Raw genomic sequence first — 25,547 nt, 5'->3', positions numbered from 1 at the left:
AAACTCCCATGGCTTTAAGTACCATCTCTATGCTGATGACACACAAATCTATCTTTCTACCCCTCACCCCTTCAGTCTCCTCTCGCTTTACTAACCTACTAAGCCACATATCGGCATGGTTGTCACTCCACTTCCTCAAACTCAATCTTTCCAAAACTGAGCTCTTAGTATTCCCCCCAGCCCGTGCCCCCTCCCCTGACTTCTCCATCAAGTTCAATAACGCAATCATCAGTCCCTCCCCTCATGCCAGGGTACTAGGTGTAATCCTAGATACCCATCTGTCCTTTTACCCCCAAATCCAATCACTGTCCAAATCTTGTAGACTTCTCCTCCGCAACTTCTCCAAGATACGCCCGTTCCTATCCACGGAAACCACTAAGCAACTTATTCACTCCCTTGTTATATCTCGCCTTGACTATTGCAACTCCCTCCTCATTGGCCTACCTAATCCCAGGCTATCCCCTCTTCAGTCTATCATGAATGCTGCTGCCAGACTTATCCACCTTACTAACCGTTCTGTATCTGCCAATCCCTCCACTGGCTTCCCATTGCCCAACGGATAAAATTCAAAACATTAACAATAACATACAAAGCCATTTATAACTCTGCCCCAAATTACATCACCGATCTTGTCTCCAAATATCACTCAAACCGTACTCTCCGCTCCTCGCAAGACCTCCTGCTCTCTAGTCCCTTGTCTCCTTCTCTCATGCTCGTCTCAAGGACTTTTCCAGAGCTTCCCCCATCTTCTGGAACTCTCTACCCCTATTTATCAGACTATCGCCTACTCTGCTCACTTTTAGGCGATCTCTGAAAACCTATCTCTTCAGGGAAGCCTATCCTGCCCTCAGCTAATAATGGAATCTTCTACTCTTCCAACCAGTCCATCCCCACAGTTGCTACCTTTTTTACCACTAGCCACTCCCTCCTAGATTGTAAGCTCCGAGGAGCAGGGCCCTCCTATCCCTCTTGTATTGAACTATATTGTTGCTATATTGTCTCCCGTTATATTGTAAAGCGCTGAGCAATCTGTTGGCGCTATATAAATCCTGTATAATAATAATAATTTCTGCAGCTCCTGACCTGGAGTGAAGAGCAGGTGCATGGCTCCTGGGATTTGTAGCATGCAGACACTAACACCGAAAGAACTTGGCCAGGTAGTTGAACTAGGCAATGCTTTCTCACAAGAATTGAGCTTCCCTGCTGTTCCAACCAGCTACTCAGGCTCTCTTCTTCCAGTTCTTGTAGCTCTCCACATGGATATCTGTCAGCATGCCTTTCTGAGCCTGTCTGCTTCATTAGAATAATGGAGGCATCAGGGCTGAATAGGTACAGCCCTGAGGCTGTAATTTGCCTAGATCTGCTCCCGACTATATATTGAGTTCCTGAAGTGTCTCCATGTTTTTTCCCCCCAGACCTTTCACCTTTTTTGTTGCTTGTCTCTGGACTCCTTCTTATTGTTCTCGTTTTTATCAGTATCTTTTTGTATGTGAGGTCTCCAGAACTGGACACAGCCTAACTAAAGCTCTATATAGGGCAGGGGTATTGAATTAAAATTCATGGAGATCCAATTAGTACATTTTTTTCCAGCAGAGGTTCAAATCACTTTTTTTTTTTTTTTGGTGACTTCACATCACAGACCTCTCCTCCTGTATCATAATCCCATCCTTAATCCTCCCTGCATATCAAAATTCCCCCCCCCCTCCCCTTTACATCACAGTCCCCCTTAACATCACAGTTCCCTCCTCTTCACATCAAGATTCCCGCATTTCACACCACAGTCTCCACTTCAGAGTAGTGTCCTCGCTCCCCTTCACAGTATTGTCCTCTGCCCCTTCACATCACTCCCTCCCCAACAGTAGGGTACTCTGCACCCCTTCACATCATCCCCTGCCCACAACCTTTCCCCCCGTGGTTGTGTACATGGCACCCCTTCACATCACAACCCTTCATATTAGTGTCATCTATCCCCTTCACATCATCCCCACCAATATTGCTGTCCTCTGCCCCCCACGCAGTAGTGTTCCCTTCCCCATGTCCACTGCCTCCCCTTTTCCCACACAATGGTGGCAGTGGTGTCTTTATGCCACCCCCACACACGCATAAATGAGTACCCCTAAATCTTTTTCCTAGTGCTGGCCAACACTATACCCCCAATATTGTACTCTGTCAAGAGATCCTATTTTACTAGGTGCATTATTTTACATTTAGAAACACCGAACTGCAGTTTCCACTGCTTTGATCAGTCTTTTTGGCATGTAGTGTATGGAGATGGGACCATGTAACTCCTGTGCGCATGCACAGGACTTACATCATCAGTGGCCAAAAGAGGGCTGTTGATGCTCCCAGAAGAAGTGGCAAGGAAGATGAGGGAACCCTGGACATGCCATCAGTATAAGGGGGAACTCTAGGGGCCAAAATATGCTTTACTATGCAAGTCTGCACGTTGCATACTAGAGCCCACTCCTGCCCAGCAAAATTTTGTTCTGCTTTAATATAATTATCACAATTACAAGTGTCATCAGTTTGTGAATAATACATTGTTCAGATTTGGTAAGCAGCGATGTTTAAAACTTTTGTCTCGTACTGTACAGGACACAGGCCTAGTCTTACACAACTGAGTTTTAAAGCTCTGTTTACCTGCCATATAACCTCTCCTACTCCCAGCAACCCTTAGTATTTGCTTAGTAGGCAATGGATGTCTTCTCCTGAGAATGATTTCTGGATTTCCTACATGAATTCCTGCTTCAAGTACTCAGCTGCACTCCAGGCTAATTGTTCAACTTCTCAATCAGTACCCTAGGCATGCCACAGCCAGCTGAAAAATGTGGGATCAGATTGTAACATTGCTTCGGACACTGAACCCCAGGCTTTCCTACTTCTGTTTTGGAACAGCCTGTAAGGCAAAGAGTTAGCCACAAGGTGCTTTACACTGGGACACCGAGATTAGTCCCAGTAGATCCAGTTCATGAAAACCCGTAGATTTATGCTCTTCCGAAATGGGTGCACTGCGTTAATTCCCCTTAAGCATGATGGCCAATGGCCTGGGACTGGTAGGTCAGAGCTTGGATCTTTAAATTCCTGCCCCTTGATATTTATGTTGCGGTTTGCTCTTTTTCCCATGGAGTTTGGCTGTAGAGAGCATTGATCTGTCTACTGCGCCAGAGATGACCACTGCACCTACATATTAATCGTACAGGTAACAGTACTTCATAGACCATGGGTTAATTGCTGTTATCTTCAGGTGATTGGAAACTGGCAAAAACTTTTGCTAGAGCCTTCTCCACAGCATACCTATATAACTTTTCCTACTCTGTGAGCCAGTTTTTTTTCTTGTGCCCTTAAGTGATGGACCTGTTCTTTTCCAGAGTAGGGAAAGTTATATAGGTATGCTGTGGAGCAGGCTCTAGCAAATCACCTGAAAATAACAGCAAATAACCCATGCTCTATGAATACAGGTACTGTACGATTATTATGTAGGTGCAGTGGTCATCTCTGGCGCAGTAGGCAGATCAATGCTCTCTACAGCCAAACTCCATGGGAAAAAGAGCCCCCTGGGTACACACCTGGATACAGTCCCCTGGGTACACACTGAGGGTAAGCAATCTAGAAACTGCCAAGTAGTGCAAGGCAATAAGCAGCCAAATGTTGATAGATTTAGAAGAAGAAATATAAACAAAATGAAAAAACCTTCTCTGGAAAAGAACAGGTCCATCACTTAAGGGCACAAGAAAAAAAAAACTGGCTCACAGAGAAGGTTTTTTCATTTTGTTTATATTTCTTCTAAATCTATCAACATTTGGCTGATTATTGCCTTGCACTACTTGGCAGTTTCTAGATTGCTTACCCTCAGTGTGTACCCAGGGGACTGTACCCAAACCCCAAACTATGGCTGGCCTGTAATGTTTGCTCTGGGCACTGAATCCTGCATTAGGCGCTTACCTTGGCACAAAGTGCAATGTGTAAAATTTAGCTGAAGGGTGCTATACTGGTCCAGACCCATTGTCCACGTCTATGGTTCTGAGCCACAGAAAATCTGTGTACCATGATGGGGGCGAAGCATGGACTTTACAGGCTCAATGTTGTGGATAAATCAAGATGGGGTCTCCTGGTTCCTGTCTTTAAACACTGTCTGCAGGGCATAACACACACTGTTTGCATAAAATTGGTAGTTTTCCCACCCGAGCCCCTGTTGTGACAGCAGGCTGGGGATCTTCTCCCCACACCCAATGTCACTATTTAAAAAAAAAATAAAGATGCGGCCGTTCAGGGCTCCGTCAATCTGGCAGCATTGTTCATTGACAGAGTTCTGTGAAGGGGAGAACTACAACTACCATCAGCCATTGCGACTGACATCTTCTAGTCCTCAGTGAACTACCAGGATGCTGGCTAGAGTGGAGTTGAGTAGTATAGTTCCGCTTAAAATGACATGTATATTGAAAACATTTTTTATTTCAATGTTTGTAAAACATAAATGTGCCTTTTAATTAGTTGTAATTGTTTTCTATTCATAGACTTACAAAGAGCATTTAGAGGGACAAAAGCACAAAAAAAAAGAACTTTCAGTCACCGCCCAGATTCCTATGAGAGGTGCACATACGCAGTTGCATTGTCAGCTCTGTGATATTTCTTGTACTGGACCAGATGCCTATGCTGCACACATTAAAGGAGCCAAGCATCAAAAGGTACTCCTATAAGACAGATTTTTGCCTCATCTGTTTTATATATCTCAATTTAATATTATTAGGACACTAATTTCTAGACCATTCAATAATAAAACCGTAATTTCGTAAAGTTCAAAAATGAAATCTGTATTTTTCTGCATGTTTGAATGCATGCTGCCACCTGATTTTTAACAGTATGCTCCATTCATTGAAGGCATTATAAACCTTCCTATCTGCAGCTTGTGTTTTTCAGCTGCATATGATATGCACTGATAATATAGTTTCTTGCTGTCATTTGCTGTCTTGTATTCACATCCTATCTTAGAGTAAATCTTCACATTCTGGTGTCAGAAGTTGAAGCATGTTGCATGCACTGCACAGGTTAAAGTGGTAATAAACCAAAAAATGTAATATCTTGTAGCTTACCAATCATTAGATGTGGTGGGTGCTTGATTTTTTTTTTTTTTTTTATTATCCCTCTGTTTTCACCAGGTAATCTGGCCAGTAGCACATCTGTATTGGAGTGAAGGCGCACAGGGCCACCTTTGCACACCAGAATTATCAGTCTTGGGGGAAGGGAGTTGGAAGTTCTAGCAGATTTAAATACACTAAGAAACTGAAGCCAATCTCCAGCTCACACTTTTTATAAGCAGTTACAGCAACAGTTTTTTCATTTTGGGTTAAAGGTTTTACATAAATAAAAGCTGATTTTTGTAAGCGCCCCTGTCAGTGTTAAAATGGTTTGTCTTAACTCTCTTAACTGCTACATCTGCAAAATTTTGTTCTTTTGAAAAACAACAGACTTACTGGCCAGGTCACCAGGTGAAAAAAGGTAAAGAAAAAAAACGAATGCATCCACCACAGCTAAGAATTGATAAGCTACAAAATAATAAATGTTTGCTTTTGGGTTTAATACCACTTTAATGCATGCCCTCAGTCTTTAGTCCAAGAACTGACACTTCCTGTGAAGAAACTATATATCCCACAATTCCTAGGTCTCTCAGTCTAGTGCTCTTCAGGTGAGAGTTAATTAATTAGATCTGACACAACAGGCAGAGCAATTAAGAGAGAGCTCACCATGCAGTATTTCATCACATTAGCACTCCCACATTTGTGATGTGGGAATGGTGCTACATGGATTGTGATATGGAGCAAGACGTTGCATAGGGGAATCAATTGGCCATGACAGTACAAACTGCAGCCACAACATGTATCACATCACTACAAGGTAAGCCAAGCAAATGACATAATGATAATGGCCACACTAATACCTAGGTAAAACAACAACAACCTTTAAGCTAAAGTATTTATTATTTGTGATTGTTGTTTTTGTCTCTCATTGACGATCATTGATGAAATTAAGCTTTAATGTCAAATAATAATCATTGTCACTCAGTAAATTTAACCTAGTGATCCCAATTTACAAACTTGTGGCTAAGTAAAAAAAAAAAAAAAAAAGAAATCAGCAGCATTCATATTATAGGCTCTGCTTTTATGCAATACATTCGCCTAACCTAATAGGCAAGGGACTAGGCTCAAGCGTATTACGTGTCATAGAATAGTATTTTGTACACTGGGTTATACTGCCACCTTCAGTAGAATTCAACACTGGCAAAGCAAAGCTATAAGAATAGCCCAGTATAACCTCTCTCATTCCCAGCCTGCCTCAGTTTATTTAGTATACTTAGGAGAATTCTTTTCTTTGCTGTGTGAAAAGCAAGGCCTTTTTACTTTGTCAAAACTTTTTTCTTTAAGCAAGATTCTTTAGTTGCTGCAGAGCCAAAGGGGCTCCTTTTTGTTGCTTCCAGATCAGTTTCTTCAGCTTTTCCCTGGGGAACTGTACTAGGATCCAATCAGGAAGATGATGTGGGAGTGACCTGTAACATTGCCAATCCAGACAGTGGATCCTGCAATGTGGCGGTCACCTAGACACAAGGTGCAACATGTTGAGTTAGCCACAGGGTGCCCTACAGGTCCAGGGTTGAGCTACACCGATGTGGTGGAACTCAGTCTCCATAGAATTCTTAGGGAGTATGCCCACCTGATGGGTCAAGAATACTGAATAGGGTTCATCCCTATTACCCTGTCTATTTGCCTTGGGGGAAGGTGCAGGATGGAAGGCGACTGCAAGGGCCTTTGCCCATTGAATGGAGCATCTGGACCCCCATGGGTGTAACATTGGAGCATCGAGTGTGACACATTCAGTTGCAAGCAGTCAGTGGGAAATAATTGTTTCCATTCTTAAATCTGGTGCATTTTTTCACTGAGCCTGTGTAACATTCTTCTGGGTCGGGCACACTGCACATGTGTATACCATTTTGTGACATTTCTGCAGACTTGGCTCAGCCCCTCCTGCTTTCTCCTCTCCGGCATCTTTAATTTTAGTTCTTATTGACACAGTGCACTCTTGGCTTGACTTGATGGAAATGTTTACCTGTGCTACTAAATTTTTGTCTCATATGCACTTCATTTTAAAGCTCATTTACACCTGTCCTCCTTGCTGCAGTGCATGAATGCATGCACAGTTTTTTAAATCCAGCCTTAAGTATATTGAATGTAATTTTGTACTCCCTTTTGAAGTATGATATCAGTATGCCAGTGGTCCCAGTCTTCACTGGAGGACACATTGCTTTAGGTAATCACCTACTGGCAATTTTCCGTACAACATCCCTCCAGAAATTCGCAGCATGAGATTCTGTCGCAGTGAAATAACACATGTCTGTCTTTGGACAGAGAAATCAAGGTAAGTATCCTAAAAAGTGGTCTTTACTTAGATGGTTCTGTTCTTGGTTGTAGAGGGCCCACAGGAGGGCCGAGCAGAATCAATTGCAAATGCCTCAATCACTGAGAACCACCCTTTCTTGGTAACAGCACAATCTATCACAGTGAGGAAAGTGCATTCTGGTCCTTCCGCCAAGTTGTAAGGCAGCCACCTGGTTGTTCGTTCATACATTCACCAAAGTTTATAATGTGGTTTTGGCAGCATCATGATGGTTTGGGGGGTAAAGATTTGCAGGAGGCAGTTGGATGTGTATTAATTTTCTTTAAGATGGGTTAGGCTAACTTTCTATTCTATTTATTAGCCAACCCCATTGTGGAACTGCTTTGGCACATCCCAGTTGATTATCTGAAGAACAGCTGTATCCTTAAGTGCATTAAAGAAAAAAATAGGATTTTTGTACTCACTCTAAAGACATTTTCTCTGCATTCTTTGGAGGACCATGCATCCGCCCCTGTCTTGCTGCTGCCCATTGGTGTAAATATTTAGTTCTTGTTATTTGCACTGCCATGTAACTGACTGTCCACAGCTGTAGAGGGTGTTTTGACCACCAGCCTTTGTCAATCCCTGGACACTCTTAAAGCACCTAGTGCCCCACTACTGCATGTGGTAATATACCCAGTCAATTATTATCCAAAGCAGAGATGTGTCCTCCAATGAGAGCAGAGAAAAGGATTTTTCAGGAATTACAAAAAAAAAAAAAAAAAAACTATTTTTGTGTGTTATGTTTATCCCACCCATACATAGTTCATCTTTTGCTTTTCTTATACTTTTACAGGTTGTGAAATTGCACACTAGATTAGGAAAGCCAATTCCTGATTCAGAGCCTGTCATAAGTCACACATCTGGACCACCCAGCAAATCCCTGACATCCACTTCCACTGGAATGCAAAACCTAGAAAATTCACCATCCCTTGAATATTCTGCCAATTTTGAGTCATTACCTACAGGTAAATGTAAAATGGAGTAAAATCCAAAAATTACAGCTTAAAGCTTACTTATTTTAAATTTAAATTATGTGAACGGCTCATGAATAATACATGCTAGATTCAGATATATAGGTAGCTGAAAATATGTTGGCCATTTATGCTGATATCCGCACATAACACTATTTACTGTTTTTGTTTGCCTCTTATTTTAGAACTTATATGCAGCACCTTTTTCAGCACACACTACTGTTACACAATGGTGTGAACTGGCCTCATAGTGAACAAGGTTTTTTTTTTTTGCCTTGTCTTGCACTACACAAGTCCATTACCAATTCACTTTGTGTGAACAAGCCCTAAAACAGCTGCCTATATTTCTAGTTATACTTTTGAAAGGTGATTTTCACAAAAGGTAGCTATTTGGGTATTTGCATTTGAATTGGGGGCATGTAGGTGCACCTGCACAATATTTTTCCTGAAGTCCACTATTTTGACGTGGTGTGGAAACTTGAAATTTCAAGTGCTGCTTGGGTACAAAATCATCAATCTCCCCATCTACAGTCAGTGAAAGAGTCTTTGGATGAAGATTGTCTTTTGGTAGTTGGATGGTGCTCACACTTCAGAACTGCTTTCTCTGCTGGTTAAGAGCCCCTTTTTTATGCATATGTAATCCATTTCAGGAAGGTGGATTTGAAAACGTACAGTGGATGTACAGTCTACACACCCCTGTTTAAATGTCAGGTTTCTTAAGCAGTAACATTCAAAATCATGTTAAATAGGAGTCAGTACACACCTGCCATCATTTAAAGTGCCTCTGACTAACCCCAAATAAAGTTCAGCTGTTATAGTAGGTCTTTCCTACAGCAAAAGCCATGGTCCGCAGAGAACTTCCAAAACATCAGAGGGATCTCATTGTTAAAAGGTATCAGGCAGGAGAAGGATACAAAAGAATTTCCAAGGCATTAGATATACCATGGAACACAGTGAAGACAGTCATCATCAATTCGAGGAAATATGGTGCAACAGTGATATTACCAAAACTGGACGTCCCTCCAAAATTGATGAAAAGACGAGGAGAAAACTGGTCTGGGAGGCTGCCAAGAGGTCTACAGCAACATTAAAGGAACTGCAGGAATATCTGGCAAGTACTGGCTGTGTGGTACATGTGACAACAATCTCCCATATTCTTCATATGTCTGGGCTGTGGGGTAGAGTGGCAAAACGGAAGCCTTTTCTTACAAAGAAAAGCATCCAAGCCCGGCTAAATTTTGCAAAAACACATTTGAAGTCTCCCAAAAGCATGTGGGAAAATGTGTTCTGGTCTGATGAAACCAAGGTTGAACTTTTTGGCCATAATTCCAAAAGATATGTTTGGCGCAAAAACAGTGAAGCGTCGTGGTGGCAGCATCATACTTTGGGGCTTTTTTTCTTCAGCTGGATATGGGGCCTTAGTCAAGGTAGAGGGAATTATGAACAATTCCAAATACCAGTCAATATTGGCACAAAACCTGCAGGCTTCTGCTAGAAAGCATGACAACGACCCAAAGCAGACATCCAAATCAACAAAGGAATGACTTCACCAGAAGAAGATTAAAGTTTTGGAATGGCCCAGCCAGAGCCCAGACCTGAATCCAATCGAAAATCTGTGGGGTTGATTTGAAGAGGGTTGTGCACAGGAGATGCCCTCACAATCTGACAGATTTGGAGTGTTTTTGCAAGGAAAAGTAGGCAAATATTGCCAAGTCAAAGATGTGCCATGCTGATAAACTCATACGCAAAAAGACTCTGTGCTGTAATAAAATCAAAAGGGGCTTCAGCAAAGTATTAGTTTAAGGGTGTGCACACTTATGCAACCATATTATTTTAGTTTTTTATTTTTACTTCCCTCCACCTAAAAGATTTCAGTTTGTTGTTGAACTGAATTGTGCAGTTTATAGGTTACATTAAAGGTGGAAAAAGTTCTGAAATTATTTATCTTTGTCTTATTTATTTACATCACAGAAACCTGACCTTTTAACTGGGGTGTGTAGACTTTTTATATCCACTGTATGTGATATCAAACAAACATAGGCTCTGTGCCGTGGAAGCTCAAGCTGAACTCCTCTTTCATTTTTTTTTTTATTCTCCCACAATTTTTAAAATAAAAAATACATGACCGTTCTTCAGATCTGGACTTTTCTCTTTATTGAACCTTTCCTGACAAAAATATATCCTTGTTGGTAAACAGAAATTGTGTGTTTTATGGTGACCTACGCTTTGTAAAAATGTGTGTTTGTGTTTCTAATCCCAATCATATATGCTTTGACATTCTGTATGTAAAATATATAATAGCAATATAGTTGACATATTACAGCATTTGAATGAGTGTAAATAACTTTTTAAAACTTTCTGTATCTTGGTCATGTGATCTCTTTCCAGTTCTTCTGGAAATCTGTGGGTGGATCTGATTCCCATACTGTGACGTGTCCTGCACACGTCACAGCAGTACATTTGGATCATTTGTCCAGGGCCTCATAGAACCAATTGGTGCTCTGCCGGTCATGTGACTATTTGTAAAAAAAAAAAAAATCTCTAAATATCAATAGTGGTTTTTTTTGTATTTGTAACTGCCCTTCAGTTATGATCGCCATGTTTCATGAAGTTTAAAGTATAACTAAAGGCAAACCATTTTTTAGTTTTGAACAGAGTGGAGATGGATTCGCACACTTGTCAGGTTGCTATTGCTTTCACCATTAGGGAGATTTCACCCTTTCTATTTGTCCTGTATACCATTATCATTGAAAGTAAAAAAAATCACCAATTGTGGGTTGTCCCTAGAAAAGTAATAGAGCGGAAATCTTTCAATGGGGACACTGGTTCTGATGACCTTGGGTGGGGTGCCAAGGGATTCCTTTCATTTGTAGGGATTTCCTCTTACTTCCTGTTTTGGCTATAGGTCAGAAAGTGAAGGTATATTTTCCCAATGGACTCGAAAAAAAAAATAAAATTGACAAGGGTTTTAACCCTCCCTTACACTATCCAAAATAAAAAAAGATTTTTGCCTATAGTTCTGCTTTATGTTGAAACTGTTTTATTCAGTGTTTAAACAGTACAGAGCACAACCATAAGAGCACATGTCTATGTCCAATAAATGTACAGAGATGCATATAGGCTAGAGTAATGCAAGACGAGATATCACAAGGTTATAAGAAAGTAAAGGTCATTAAGACACGTTAAGAGTAGCAAAGCATTTGCAGATATTGTTAGCTCTATAACCATCAACATTGTAACGTGAAAGATCACAATGAAAAAGGTATAGTGGCGCTATGATCTATATAATAAACAGAACAGTGCAGTCCAGAGCACCATGTATACAAGAAATAGATGGAAGATATTAAGTATACCATAGAGAGAGGTAGAGAATGGAGAAAGAAAAATAAACAAATGTGGATGCCATCTATACCTGAGAGGCCCCAGAAGGAACAGCTACAAAGTCCCCAAAATTGGAGGAAAACTGGAAATATGACCAGACGGTCCACATAAGTTTGTGACAGTCAGTCTTATTATCCTCCCATGCTTCCATGTGTTCCAGGTGTTCAATCCTGTCCATTTCACAAGCCCAATCAGCCAAAGAGGGTACAGATGGTTGCCGTCAATGTCTAGTAATGACGAAGCGGGCTGCTGTAAGGAAATCGCGAATTAAGCTATTCTTGATTTGTCTATAGGAGCCTGGCAACATAAAAAGTATAGTTATGCGAGGTGCATTTGAGAATTTGTCCCCTACAAGTTTGTCATATAACTGTAGCATTTTATCCCAGAAAGGGATAATATGTGGCAGGTGCCCCAGATATGCGTCATGGTCCCAGGGGCTTGTAAGCATCTCAAGCATGTAACCAGGATAGTAGGGTCCATTCTTTGTAAGATAGTAGGGCATCGATACCACCGAGACACAATACAGTAGTTATGTTTCCGGGCATGGGATGATATAGATAGTTTAAAGGAAAGTGCCAGTGTTTTCCAATCCATGTCGTCAGGTGATGAATTCAGCTCCGTTCCCATTTAGATAGTAATTACAGAGGATCTGGATGAAAAGCTTTTAAAAAGATTCGATAAATCTGGGATAGCGAGTGTTCTGGTCTAGTGAACTGGGAGAGCTGTAGGAGTGGAAGTACTCTGCTGTCACTCATAGTTCTGGAGCCGCCCCACAAAACTGTAAGAGTGGGACTCCACTGAGAAGATTATAAAGTATTTAGATTCAATGTAAATAAAGGTTTATGAAACTTGGCAATCATAAATTATAAAGGTATTATGTTAATCGTACAGTACAGGACAGAGACATCCTTGTTTTAACACTAGAGGTTACAGGCTCTGTGAACATCATCTTCTTCCTGGAGAAATTATCTTCACTGATTTATTATTTTCCTTTGTTATTTTCTAAAGAATTATTCAATCAACCTCACTGCCTTCTAATGCCTGATCGATGCAACCTTGATAAAACCTTGAGGAGACATACCTGGACCACACGTTGTGGAGAAAGCCTGTAATGCTGCTTTGAGCACTGGAACTGGATCGTGCATGGGGTGCTCAAGTTGGTACCTAGTCCAATGCGTTGAGTTAGTTACAGGGTCTGGTCAAGGGCTGTATTCCATTGCAGTGAAACCCAGTTCCTAAAGGGGGGGGGGGCAATGTTTGAACTGTATGCACAGTGTAAACTTTTCAAATTTGGCACTAAAATTCAACCACTCAGGTAATTCAATCTCACGTAAACCAGGGGTTACATCACACCACTGTTAACGCCACACTTTAATGCCACTTCCACCTAGAGCCTTTATAAGGTACTCTACAAAGATGTTAGCACCTTTGCTTGCCTCTCTCAGAATTCGGGGTATCCAGTTGACAGGTTATCTACATGACCTTCTTCTGAAGGATTCCGTTAACTTACAGCTCTCAGCAATGTGTGTTCCGGAATGGACGCCATATGGCGTCCATCCGGAGGGACGAGCTGTTCGCCCGGCCGCCATCTGTTTATAGGCCGGGCAGCAACTGGTTAATAGTGGCCTCCTTTTGAAGCAGTACATTTTGCTCAATTCCATTTAAGAACTCAAAAGTTAAAGGAAAAGTTAATTTAAAAAAAAAAAAATACATGCACATTTTTTTTGTTTTGCAATTATGCAAATGCATTCATTTTCTTTTTGTTAACCCTGTGGCGCCGGCGCCTCCTGGCCCTTTAAGGTGGGTTTGATGCCCATGTGTGTTTGTGTGTGTTAGGGTCATGTGACTGCCGTGATTGGCTGTCACAGCAGTCGCATGATCAAAATGGTCCAGATTGAAATCAAGATCTTCCCTTGAGGCGCCGGTAAATGTGCCGTGAGCCTGTGCACTCTCGGCACGTTTGTTTACTTTTGGCTCACAGATATGCAGCCGCTCGACATCAAGGCCCAGCCGCCAAAAGGCTGCATATTTGCGTACCGTTGGCACCAACAGGTCAAGGATCTGTAAAGCATTGCAATGCCATGGTCCTGCAGACTGTCGGTGTATCTGTCTGCCCTTATCTTAAATATGGGCAGGCAGTTACACTCTGACAGGAAGCTAAGTATACTATCTAGAGCGATCAACAGCGCTCTGGTAGTTCATTGGGAACTACAAGCCGGCAGCCACAAAGGCTGTCGGAACATGTAGTTTTCCCATTCACAGAATGACGTTTGTGATTTAATGATGCAACTGAGTGGGCGAATCTCTGTACAGCCGAGTTTTTTTTATTTTGTAGATTGCGACAGCAAGCGTGGGGAGGACATCCCCCGCTCGCTGTCAAAACAGGGACTCTGGGGGTGTCACATGTTACGACATTTGAACTTATCCTTTAAACATCCTATCAGCATGGAAAAAACAGGCTCTTTCCCTGGATCTACCTATGCTCATTTTCCCCCCAAACATGAAATACCTTGTTCTGGTGGATTACCACTTCGACTCTTACTAGTAGGAAAATCCTTCCTGTCTACAATTGGAAGGTTCTTACAACAGATGCAAGTCTGTTAGTTTGGGGAGGGGAGTCTTCCAATCCTTGACAGAGAAGAAGCTAAACTCTCCATCAGCATCTTGAAATTTAGAGCTCTCAGGCTGTCCCCCCAACACTGGACTATCCTTTCAAAGAGACCAACCCCCCCCCCCCCCTTCCCATTTGGGTACAGTCACATATTGCCACCACAGTAGCATATATCAACTATCAAGGAGGCACGAGCAGCCTTATTGTGTTGGAGGAAGCAAACCTGATCCAAAACCTCACTTCCCAGTGATTTTTGTGGCCCACATGGCAGGTGGATTATCTACACCTCCACACTTAAACCAAGGGGAATGGGCTCTTCATCCAGATATGTTCAGTTTGATATGCCAAAAACTGGGGACTCCGGATGTGGACATCCTAACCTCCCAGATGCAACAACAAGCTACCTCTGTTTGTAGCCATGAACCAAGGATTCTCTAGCTCCCCTGCTCCACAAAATAGGACAAGAAAGGAAGACTGTTATTCTTCTGCCACCAAACTGGCCCAGAAGAACCTGATACAAAGCCATACTCATGCTTCTTGCAGATGATTCCTGGCATTCTCTCAGCAGGCCAGATCTTCTATCCCAAGGCCCTCTATTCAACCCAGCGGCATTGCTTTTGAAACCCAACGGATAGAGTACTTCTGAGCCTGTGTTTCCTACCTTGAAAAAAGCAAGAAAAGACTTCCAGGAAGATTTGCTATTGTACCTGGAAATCTTATTTTGCATGGTGTGAGATTACTCTGTGCCTCGCATCTGCGCCTTCATATAAACAAGTCTTGACCTGAATCTATCTCAACACCCTGAAGGGGCAAGATTCAGCCTCATCCTTTTTCAACGGCCTTTGGCTTCTTATTCCCTTATGAAAACTTTTGTTCAAGGTGTTTCTTATATCAGGCCCCCTTTGCAGCACCCTGTGCTTCCCTGAGACTTTAACTTAGTTCTATTTACCTTGCAGAAACCACCCTTTGAACCCATCAGGGATTTTCCCTTAGAAGTCCTTGTATGTAAAGTAGCCTTTTTGGTGACCATCACATCTGTTAGAAGTGTCCCTGATCTAGCAGCCCTTTCTTGTAAAGAGCCCTTTCTCATACTTTGTGAAAAATACTTTCAAAGAAATTGAGAGTTCCATCTACATAAAAAAAAATGTCAACTTCACACTCTCAATCAGGAAAAAGGAAAAATGCTGTAAACGACTTGAATAATAGTAAGAAATGAATATTGCACTTTCAGAGAACTGTAAGTGGTAAAGTAAATGGTAGCTTATCCATATAACAGGTGTGCTGCAAGGTAATTACGGTAAGGTTGAACTGAATATGCCAGTCAAGGATTTCTGCTTAATACACAGTTGGAAATAGTGTGAGGTAAAAGCAGTCATCCTAATAAAGTTCTCTCAGATCAATCCCAATTTCTGCACCTTCACACCTCAGAACACCACAATTTCTGCACCATCACACCTCAGATCACTCCAAATCCTGCACCTTCATACCTCTCATTAGACTCAGTTCCTGCACCTGCACACCTCACATCAGCCCCAATTCCTGTACATTTCTAGAAATAAACTGTGAGGTTATAGTGGTTATTCTAATAAAGCTCTCTCAGATCAGACCCAATTTCTGTACCTTCAGATCTCAGATCAGCCCCAATTTCTGCACCTTCACACATTAGATTAGCCCAATTCCTGCACCATCTTGCCTCTAATCACTCCATATCCTGCACCTTTACACCTCAGATCAGTCCAATTGCTTCACTGCCACACCTTTGATCACCCCAAATCTTACACCTTCACACCTCAGATCAGTTCAATTCCTGCAACATTACACCTCAGATCACCCAAAATCCTGCACTTTTACACCTTAGTTCACACCAATTCCTGCACCTTCACACCTCAGATCAGCCCCTGTTCCTGCACCTTCAGACCTTAGATCAGCCCCAGTTGCTGCATCTGCACATATCAGATCAGCCCTAATTTATGCTCCTTCACACCTCAGATCACCCCACTTCCTGCACCTTCATATCTCAGATCAGTCCTGATTCCTGCACCTTTGCACCTCAGATCATCCTCAATCCTGCACCATCAGACCTTCAATCAGCCCAGTTGCTGTACCTTCACACCTCATATCAGCCTGATTCCTAACTTTCACACCTCACATCACCCCTAATTCCTGCACCTTCATACCGCAGATCAGGTCCAATTACTGCACCTTCAGAACTCAAATGAGCCCCAATGCATGTACCTTTTAATCTCAGATCAGCCTCAGTTTCTCCTCCTTCACACCTCACATCACCCCAATGCTTGCACCTTCAGGCACCATATCAACCGCAATTCCTACACCATCAGACTCAATTCCTGCACCATCAGACCCAATTCCTGAACCTTCACATTTCAGGTCAGCCCCAGTTTCTGTACCCTTCACACCTCAGATTAGCCTCAATTCCTGCACCTTAACACCTCAGATTGGTCCCAATTCCTGCACCATCACACCTCAGATCTGTCCCAATTCCTGCACCATCACACCTCAGATCTGTCCCAATTCCTGCACCATCACACCTCAGATCTGTCCCAATTCCTGCACCTTCATACCTCAGATCTATCCCAATTCCTGCACCTTCATACCTTAGATCTGTCCCAATTTCTGCACCTTCACACCTCAAATCGATCCCATTTCCTGCACCTTCACTTCTCAGATCAGCCCAATTCTTGAACTGTCCTACCTCAGATGAGTCCCAATTCCTGTACTAATTACTACTTTTAGAAAACTAAACTCTTACAGAGTGTCCACAGGCCCCAACTTTCATTAGGGATCCCAAATTCACCCCCTTTTACATCAGGGTGAACATGTTTCATTAGAGACCCCAAATTCCCCTCCTTTTTAAATCGGGGTCCCCAAAGCACCCCCACTTAGAGTCCCCAGAGTTTCCTTACCTTTTATATAAGGGTTCCCAGAATCACCATCCTTACATTAAGGTCTGTGACAGTATGAGGCTCTGTCATTATGAAAATGTAGGCGAAAATGAGAAGATTTGCATTAAGGGTTAATGCAGAGTTTTAGACTATCATATCTGAGTAGAGAAAGCTGTGGTTTTGGTTTTCTCATGATTCTATAGTCCCTGATCAGGGCATGGAGCTTGAAGGTTCCAAAGTGTATTGGGTGGTGCAGAACCTTCTATCCTGTATCTTGATTTTACCAGGTGCTTGCAGCCTGTATGAGTATACATGTGTGCAGGGGCCTTATTTAGCCAATCCTGAGGATAGCTCAGAGGTCCCAGCTTGGAGACAGCTCCCACATTGGAAACGGTCTCACCCAGAGGTCAGAACAGTCCCAGCCAGGAGTCAGGAGACAGGTTTCAACCAGGGGTAAGAGGTGCCCAAGCCCAGAGATGGGGGTCTTGTTCCAGGAGTCAGGTGGGCTCCTAGCGCAGTGTCAGGAGAACCCCTATCCAGAAGCCAGGAGTGGGTTGTGCAGCAGGGCCCTGTAAGTTGGTACCTAGTCCAATGCGTTGAGTTAGTTACAGGGTCTGGTCAAGGGCTGTATTCCATTGCAGTGAAACCCAGTTCCTAAAGGGGGGGGGGGCAATGTTTGAACTGTATGCACAGTGTAAACTTTTCAAATTTGGCACTAAAATTCAACCACTCAGGTAATTCAATCTCACGTAAACCAGGGGTTACATCACACCACTGTTAACGCCACACTTTAATGCCACTTCCACCTAGAGCCTTTATAAGGTACTCTACAAAGATGTTAGCACCTTTGCTTGCCTCTCTCAGAATTCGGGGTATCCAGTTGACAGGTTATCTACATGACCTTCTTCTGAAGGATTCCGTTAACTTACAGCTCTCAGCAATGTGTGTTCCGGAATGGACGCCATATGGCGTCCATCCGGAGGGACGAGCTGTTCGCCCGGCCGCCATCTGTTTATAGGCCGGGCAGCAACTGGTTAATAGTGGCCTCCTTTTGAAGCAGTACATTTTGCTCAATTCCATTTAAGAACTCAAAAGTTAAAGGAAAAGTTAATTTAAAAAAAAAAAAATACATGCACATTTTTTTTGTTTTGCAATTATGCAAATGCATTCATTTTCTTTTTGTTAACCCTGTGGCGCCGGCGCCTCCTGGCCCTTTAAGGTGGGTTTGATGCCCATGTGTGTTTGTGTGTGTTAGGGTCATGTGACTGCCGTGATTGGCTGTCACAGCAGTCACATGATCAAAATGGTCCAGATTGAAATCAAGATCTTCCCTTGAGGCGCCGGTAAATGTGCCGTGAGCCTGTGCACTCTCGGCACGTTTGTTTACTTTTGGCTCACAGATATGCGGCCGCTCGACATCAAGGCCCAGCCGCCAAAAGGCTGCATATTTGCGTACCGTTGGCACCAACAGGTCAAGGATCTGTAAAGCATTGCAATGCCATGGTCCTGCAGACTGTCTGTGTATCTGTCTGCCCTTATCTTAAATATGGGCAGGCAGTTACACTCTGACAGGAAGCTAAGTATACTATCTAGAGCGATCAACAGCGCTCTGGTAGTTCATTGGGAACTACAAGCCGGCAGCCACAAAGGCTGTCGGAACATGTAGTTTTCCCATTCACAGAATGACGTTTGTGATTTAATGATGCAACTGAGTGGGCGAATCTCTGTACAGCCGAGTTTTTTTTATTTTGTAGATTGCGACAGCAAGCGTGGGGAGGACATCCCCCGCTCGCTGTCAAAACAGGGACTCTGGGGGTGTCACATGTTACGACATTTGAACTTATCCTTTAAACATCCTATCAGCATGGAAAAAACAGGCTCTTTCCCTGGATCTACCTATGCTCATTTTCCCCCCAAACATGAAATACCTTGTTCTGGTGGATTACCACTTCGACTCTTACTAGTAGGAAAATCCTTCCTGTCTACAATTGGAAGGTTCTTACAACAGATGCAAGTCTGTTAGTTTGGGGAGGGGAGTCTTCCAATCCTTGACAGAGAAGAAGCTAAACTCTCCATCAGCATCTTGAAATTTAGAGCTCTCAGGCTGTCCCCCCAACACTGGACTATCCTTTCAAAGAGACCAAACCCCCCCCCCCCCCTTCCCATTTGGGTACAGTCACATATTGCCACCACAGTAGCATATATCAACTATCAAGGAGGCACGAGCAGCCTTATTGTGTTGGAGGAAGCAAACCTGATCCAAAACCTCACTTCCCAGTGATTTTTGTGGCCCACATGGCAGGTGGATTATCTACACCTCCACACTTAAACCAAGGGGAATGGGCTCTTCATCCAGATATGTTCAGTTTGATATGCCAAAAACTGGGGACTCCGGATGTGGACATCCTAACCTCCCAGATGCAACAACAAGCTACCTCTGTTTGTAGCCATGAACCAAGGATTCTCTAGCTCCCCTGCTCCACAAAATAGGACAAGAAAGGAAGACTGTTATTCTTCTGCCACCAAACTGGCCCAGAAGAACCTGATACAAAGCCATACTCATGCTTCTTGCAGATGATTCCTGGCATTCTCTCAGCAGGCCAGATCTTCTATCCCAAGGCCCTCTATTCAACCCAGCGGCATTGCTTTTGAAACCCAACGGATAGAGTACTTCTGAGCCTGTGTTTCCTACCTTGAAAAAAGCAAGAAAAGACTTCCAGGAAGATTTGCTATTGTACCTGGAAATCTTATTTTGCATGGTGTGAGATTACTCTGTGCCTCGCATCTGCGCCTTCATATAAACAAGTCTTGACCTGAATCTATCTCAACACCCTGAAGGGGCAAGATTCAGCCTCATCCTTTTTCAACGGCCTTTGGCTTCTTATTCCCTTATGAAAACTTTTGTTCAAGGTGTTTCTTATATCAGGCCCCCTTTGCAGCACCCTGTGCTTCCCTGAGACTTTAACTTAGTTCTATTTACCTTGCAGAAACCACCCTTTGAACCCATCAGGGATTTTCCCTTAGAAGTCCTTGTATGTAAAGTAGCCTTTTTGGTGACCATCACATCTGTTAGAAGTGTCCCTGATCTAGCAGCCCTTTCTTGTAAAGAGCCCTTTCTCATACTTTGTGAAAAATACTTTCAAAGAAATTGAGAGTTCCATCTACATAAAAAAAAATGTCAACTTCACACTCTCAATCAGGAAAAAGGAAAAATGCTGTAAACGACTTGAATAATAGTAAGAAATGAATATTGCACTTTCAGAGAACTGTAAGTGGTAAAGTAAATGGTAGCTTATCCATATAACAGGTGTGCTGCAAGGTAATTACGGTAAGGTTGAACTGAATATGCCAGTCAAGGATTTCTGCTTAATACACAGTTGGAAATAGTGTGAGGTAAAAGCAGTCATCCTAATAAAGTTCTCTCAGATCAATCCCAATTTCTGCACCTTCACACCTCAGAACACCACAATTTCTGCACCATCACACCTCAGATCACTCCAAATCCTGCACCTTCATACCTCTCATTAGACTCAGTTCCTGCACCTGCACACCTCACATCAGCCCCAATTCCTGTACATTTCTAGAAATAAACTGTGAGGTTATAGTGGTTATTCTAATAAAGCTCTCTCAGATCAGACCCAATTTCTGTACCTTCAGATCTCAGATCAGCCCCAATTTCTGCACCTTCACACATTAGATTAGCCCAATTCCTGCACCATCTTGCCTCTAATCACTCCATATCCTGCACCTTTACACCTCAGATCAGTCCAATTGCTTCACTGCCACACCTTTGATCACCCCAAATCTTACACCTTCACACCTCAGATCAGTTCAATTCCTGCAACATTACACCTCAGATCACCCAAAATCCTGCACTTTTACACCTTAGTTCACACCAATTCCTGCACCTTCACACCTCAGATCAGCCCCTGTTCCTGCACCTTCAGACCTTAGATCAGCCCCAGTTGCTGCATCTGCACATATCAGATCAGCCCTAATTTATGCTCCTTCACACCTCAGATCACCCCACTTCCTGCACCTTCATATCTCAGATCAGTCCTGATTCCTGCACCTTTGCACCTCAGATCATCCTCAATCCTGCACCATCAGACCTTCAATCAGCCCAGTTGCTGTACCTTCACACCTCATATCAGCCTGATTCCTAACTTTCACACCTCACATCACCCCTAATTCCTGCACCTTCATACCGCAGATCAGGTCCAATTACTGCACCTTCAGAACTCAAATGAGCCCCAATGCATGTACCTTTTAATCTCAGATCAGCCTCAGTTTCTCCTCCTTCACACCTCACATCACCCCAATGCTTGCACCTTCAGGCACCATATCAACCGCAATTCCTACACCATCAGACTCAATTCCTGCACCATCAGACCCAATTCCTGAACCTTCACATTTCAGGTCAGCCCCAGTTTCTGTACCCTTCACACCTCAGATTAGCCTCAATTCCTGCACCTTAACACCTCAGATTGGTCCCAATTCCTGCACCATCACACCTCAGATCTGTCCCAATTCCTGCACCATCACACCTCAGATCTGTCCCAATTCCTGCACCATCACACCTCAGATCTGTCCCAATTCCTGCACCTTCATACCTCAGATCTATCCCAATTCCTGCACCTTCATACCTTAGATCTGTCCCAATTTCTGCACCTTCACACCTCAAATCGATCCCATTTCCTGCACCTTCACTTCTCAGATCAGCCCAATTCTTGAACTGTCCTACCTCAGATGAGTCCCAATTCCTGTACTAATTACTACTTTTAGAAAACTAAACTCTTACAGAGTGTCCACAGGCCCCAACTTTCATTAGGGATCCCAAATTCACCCCCTTTTACATCAGGGTGAACATGTTTCATTAGAGACCCCAAATTCCCCTCCTTTTTAAATCGGGGTCCCCAAAGCACCCCCACTTAGAGTCCCCAGAGTTTCCTTACCTTTTATATAAGGGTTCCCAGAATCACCATCCTTACATTAAGGTCTGTGACAGTATGAGGCTCTGTCATTATGAAAATGTAGGCGAAAATGAGAAGATTTGCATTAAGGGTTAATGCAGAGTTTTAGACTATCATATCTGAGTAGAGAAAGCTGTGGTTTTGGTTTTCTCATGATTCTATAGTCCCTGATCAGGGCATGGAGCTTGAAGGTTCCAAAGTGTATTGGGTGGTGCAGAACCTTCTATCCTGTATCTTGATTTTACCAGGTGCTTGCAGCCTGTATGAGTATACATGTGTGCAGGGGCCTTATTTAGCCAATCCTGAGGATAGCTCAGAGGTCCCAGCTTGGAGACAGCTCCCACATTGGAAACGGTCTCACCCAGAGGTCAGAACAGTCCCAGCCAGGAGTCAGGAGACAGGTTTCAACCAGGGGTAAGAGGTGCCCAAGCCCGGAGATGGGGGTCTTGTTCCAGGAGTCAGGTGGGCTCCTAGCGCAGTGTCAGGAGAACCCCTATCCAGAAGCCAGGAGTGGGTTGTGCAGCAGGGCCCTGTAAGTAGAGACTAAGTGAACCAGGAGAGCTGGACATTACAGCTAAGGACTGGTAAGAAGAGCAGCAGTCCCGCTGACAATGTAGTTATGTGGCTCTGCATTTTCTGTTGATGTTAATGATGTTAATAGTGTTAATGGTCCCTCTGTGGAAAGCTGATGTGAACTTTTCGTTTTGTTCAATAAAAGTGGACTACCATGCCCTAAAGTGCACTTTGGACTGGCACAGAATTTTTAAATTCTTTATTTAGCAAAATACATTGTTTTACAATCCCCATTCCCAGCAACAGTGACGCATTAGGGTCCCCATTTTTTTCCCCCTCGCATCTGGGTCCCCAGAGTTCACTCTTATTAGGTCTGGGTCCCCAGGGTCCCCATCAACATCCCCACCCCACCTGTATTCAGTGAGGGTCCCAGAATCATTGCCCCTCAAAGGTGAACTAACTGTTTAAATAATGCTAATGATATTTAGATGGATTTTTTTTTTTCAAGTCTTAGTCATTTGAACGCTGCAGAAGTGCTCTGCGGTCAGTCATGATGCTGTAGCTGTCCCATATGACATGCAGGAGTGTCATGTGGGGTGACTAGTGGGAGGGGTGAAGAAGAGGGCAGGGCTTGAAATGGAAAATACACAAACGGTGGGAACACTGTGAATAGGCCAGCATACTGTTGCCACTCTGAGCAAGGATGTAATATGCACTGAGAGGATCACCAGGTATTTTCTCTCTTCTGATCTTTTCAAAAAAGGGGAACGATTATTTTTTGCATTTAAGGACACTTTAACAGCTCTACAGATTATACAGTACTTGTAATGTACATTATACAGATTGTACTATACTTTATACCAATAATAACTTTTGTGGTGGGCGGGCAACAGACAAAATATGGATGCGGATTGCTGGTGCATAGATAAAGAAGCTGATAAGGAGATGGGGTGCACTGTGGCACAGTGATCGAGCTGATCACTGCACTGCATATGAGCAACAAAGTACATGCTAGAACATGGGGAGTAGTGGCAAAACACAAGCCACGATATGGTCTATGGCTTCACAGCCAGATGTGGAACAGGCTAGTATTGTGGCACTGGGCTCCCTTAAAAGCAGAACTAGTGGGTTGGTGGCAGCGATTTTTATATGATCCAAAATTATGCAAATACCTGGCACATGTGGGAGTTTGATAGGTATGTAAATCCTTTTTTTCTACCAGGCATAGGCACCATTTTCTACCACATGGGCAGTGGCATCACCTTTTTTTTATGTGTCGCAGTGCTATGCAAAATATTCTTTAGAAGAGTCTGAGCTGCAGTGTGAGGGAGACAGCGGGGTTTGCACAATAACAGTAAAGACGAAATGTGGTTGCTGCCCTCTTCACCAGTGGATTGCACAAACATAGCTTGGAGCCTGCAGACTCCGAAGCCATGACATTCCACTTACAGTGAAGAAAATACATATTTGATCCCCTGCTGATTTTGAATGTTTGCCCACTCACAAAGAAATGATCAGTCTAAAAATCGAATGGTAGGTGTACTGTAACACCAAGAGACAGAATAGCAACACAAAATTCAAAAGAAATGCATGTCTAAGAAATTATGCACTGATTTGCATGTTCATGAGGGAAATAAGTATTTGATCCAATATCACTGGATCTACTGAACATCTGAATGATGCGGAGGAGGACTGGGTGAAAGTGTTGTGATCAGATGAGACCAAAATCAAGCTCTTTGGCATCAACTCAACTCGCCATGTTTGGAAGAGAAGGAATGCTGCCTATGACCCCAAGAACACCATCCCAACTGTCAAACATGGTGGTGGAAACATTCTGATTTGGGGGTGTTTTTCTGCTAGGAGGACAGGACAACTGCACCGCATCAAAGGGACGATGGACAGGGCAATGTACTGTCAAATCTTGGGTGAGAACCTTCTTCCCTCAGCCAGGGCATTGAAAATGGGTCGTGGATGGGTGTTCCAGCATGACAATGACCCAAAACACACGGCCAAGGCGACAAAGGAGTGGCTCAAGAAGAAGCACATTAAGGTCCTGGAGTGGCCTAGCCAGTCTCCAGACCTTAATCTGATTGAAAATCTGTGGAGGGAGCTGAAAGTTGCATAATTTATTAGACATGCATTTCTTCTGAATTTTTGTTGTTGTTATTCTGTCTCTCAGTGTTACAATATACCTACCATTCGATTTTTGTACTGATCATTTCTTTGTGAGTGGGCAAACATTCAAAATCAGCAGGGGATCAAATACTTATTTCCTTCACTGTATTTTGATCAAGTCATGATGTTCCACTTATCTTGATCATGACCATCTCCTGAGATGACAACCTAGTGGGTTGTTTAAAAATATTTTTATATGCATTTATTTATGGAGTAATAATGCACTGTGGCAGCAGTGATTAGTGTATGTTGTGTTTGGTAGCTTCCAGTACATAGTGGTGATTTTCAAGCTTCAGGGTGATCTGCAAGTACCTCACTATATGTTTTTTTTTTTTTTTCCAGAATCATCTGCAGTTTCATCTACAAGTTCCAAGCAAAACCCATCAATATTAGAGGTGGAAGAAGGACCCAAGGATGCCCAAGATACGTTTTATGGAAATCCTGTGAAACCTGTTGGAGAAAGTTATGTGGAAGAGGTATAGTTTTAGCTTCAATTTATTTTTATTATTTGAAAGTGTTTATTGACTTTTTGAACAGAACAATAGAGAGATGGCTCTATGGAAACAATTTCCACAAAATAAAAAACTGTCCT

At 42.9% G+C, this 25,547-nt stretch overlaps 1 protein-coding gene across 2 annotated transcripts in view; it reads left to right on the top strand.

Moving 5' to 3' along the window:
- ZFR2 (zinc finger RNA binding protein 2) overlaps nucleotides 1–25,547 on the top strand; it is a 137,170-nt gene that overhangs the window by 38,249 nt on the left and 73,374 nt on the right. For both annotated transcript variants that reach the window (XM_089687463.1, XM_089687464.1), the window contains exons 5-7: nucleotides 4,515–4,685; nucleotides 8,222–8,393; nucleotides 25,298–25,431. In XM_089687463.1, coding sequence (XP_089543589.1) covers nucleotides 4,515–4,685; nucleotides 8,222–8,393; nucleotides 25,298–25,431 — 477 coding nt within the window. The remainder of the gene's footprint in view (nucleotides 1–4,514; nucleotides 4,686–8,221; nucleotides 8,394–25,297; nucleotides 25,432–25,547) is intronic.

This window comes from Staurois parvus, unplaced genomic scaffold, assembly GCF_062004578.1.
Source record: "Staurois parvus isolate SC_StPar_1 unplaced genomic scaffold, SC_StPar_1.0 ptg000425l, whole genome shotgun sequence".
Classification (NCBI taxonomy): domain Eukaryota; kingdom Metazoa; phylum Chordata; class Amphibia; order Anura; family Ranidae; genus Staurois; species Staurois parvus.
The sequence above is the reverse complement of the archived record's forward strand: the minus strand, read 5'-3'. Positions and strand labels throughout refer to the sequence as shown.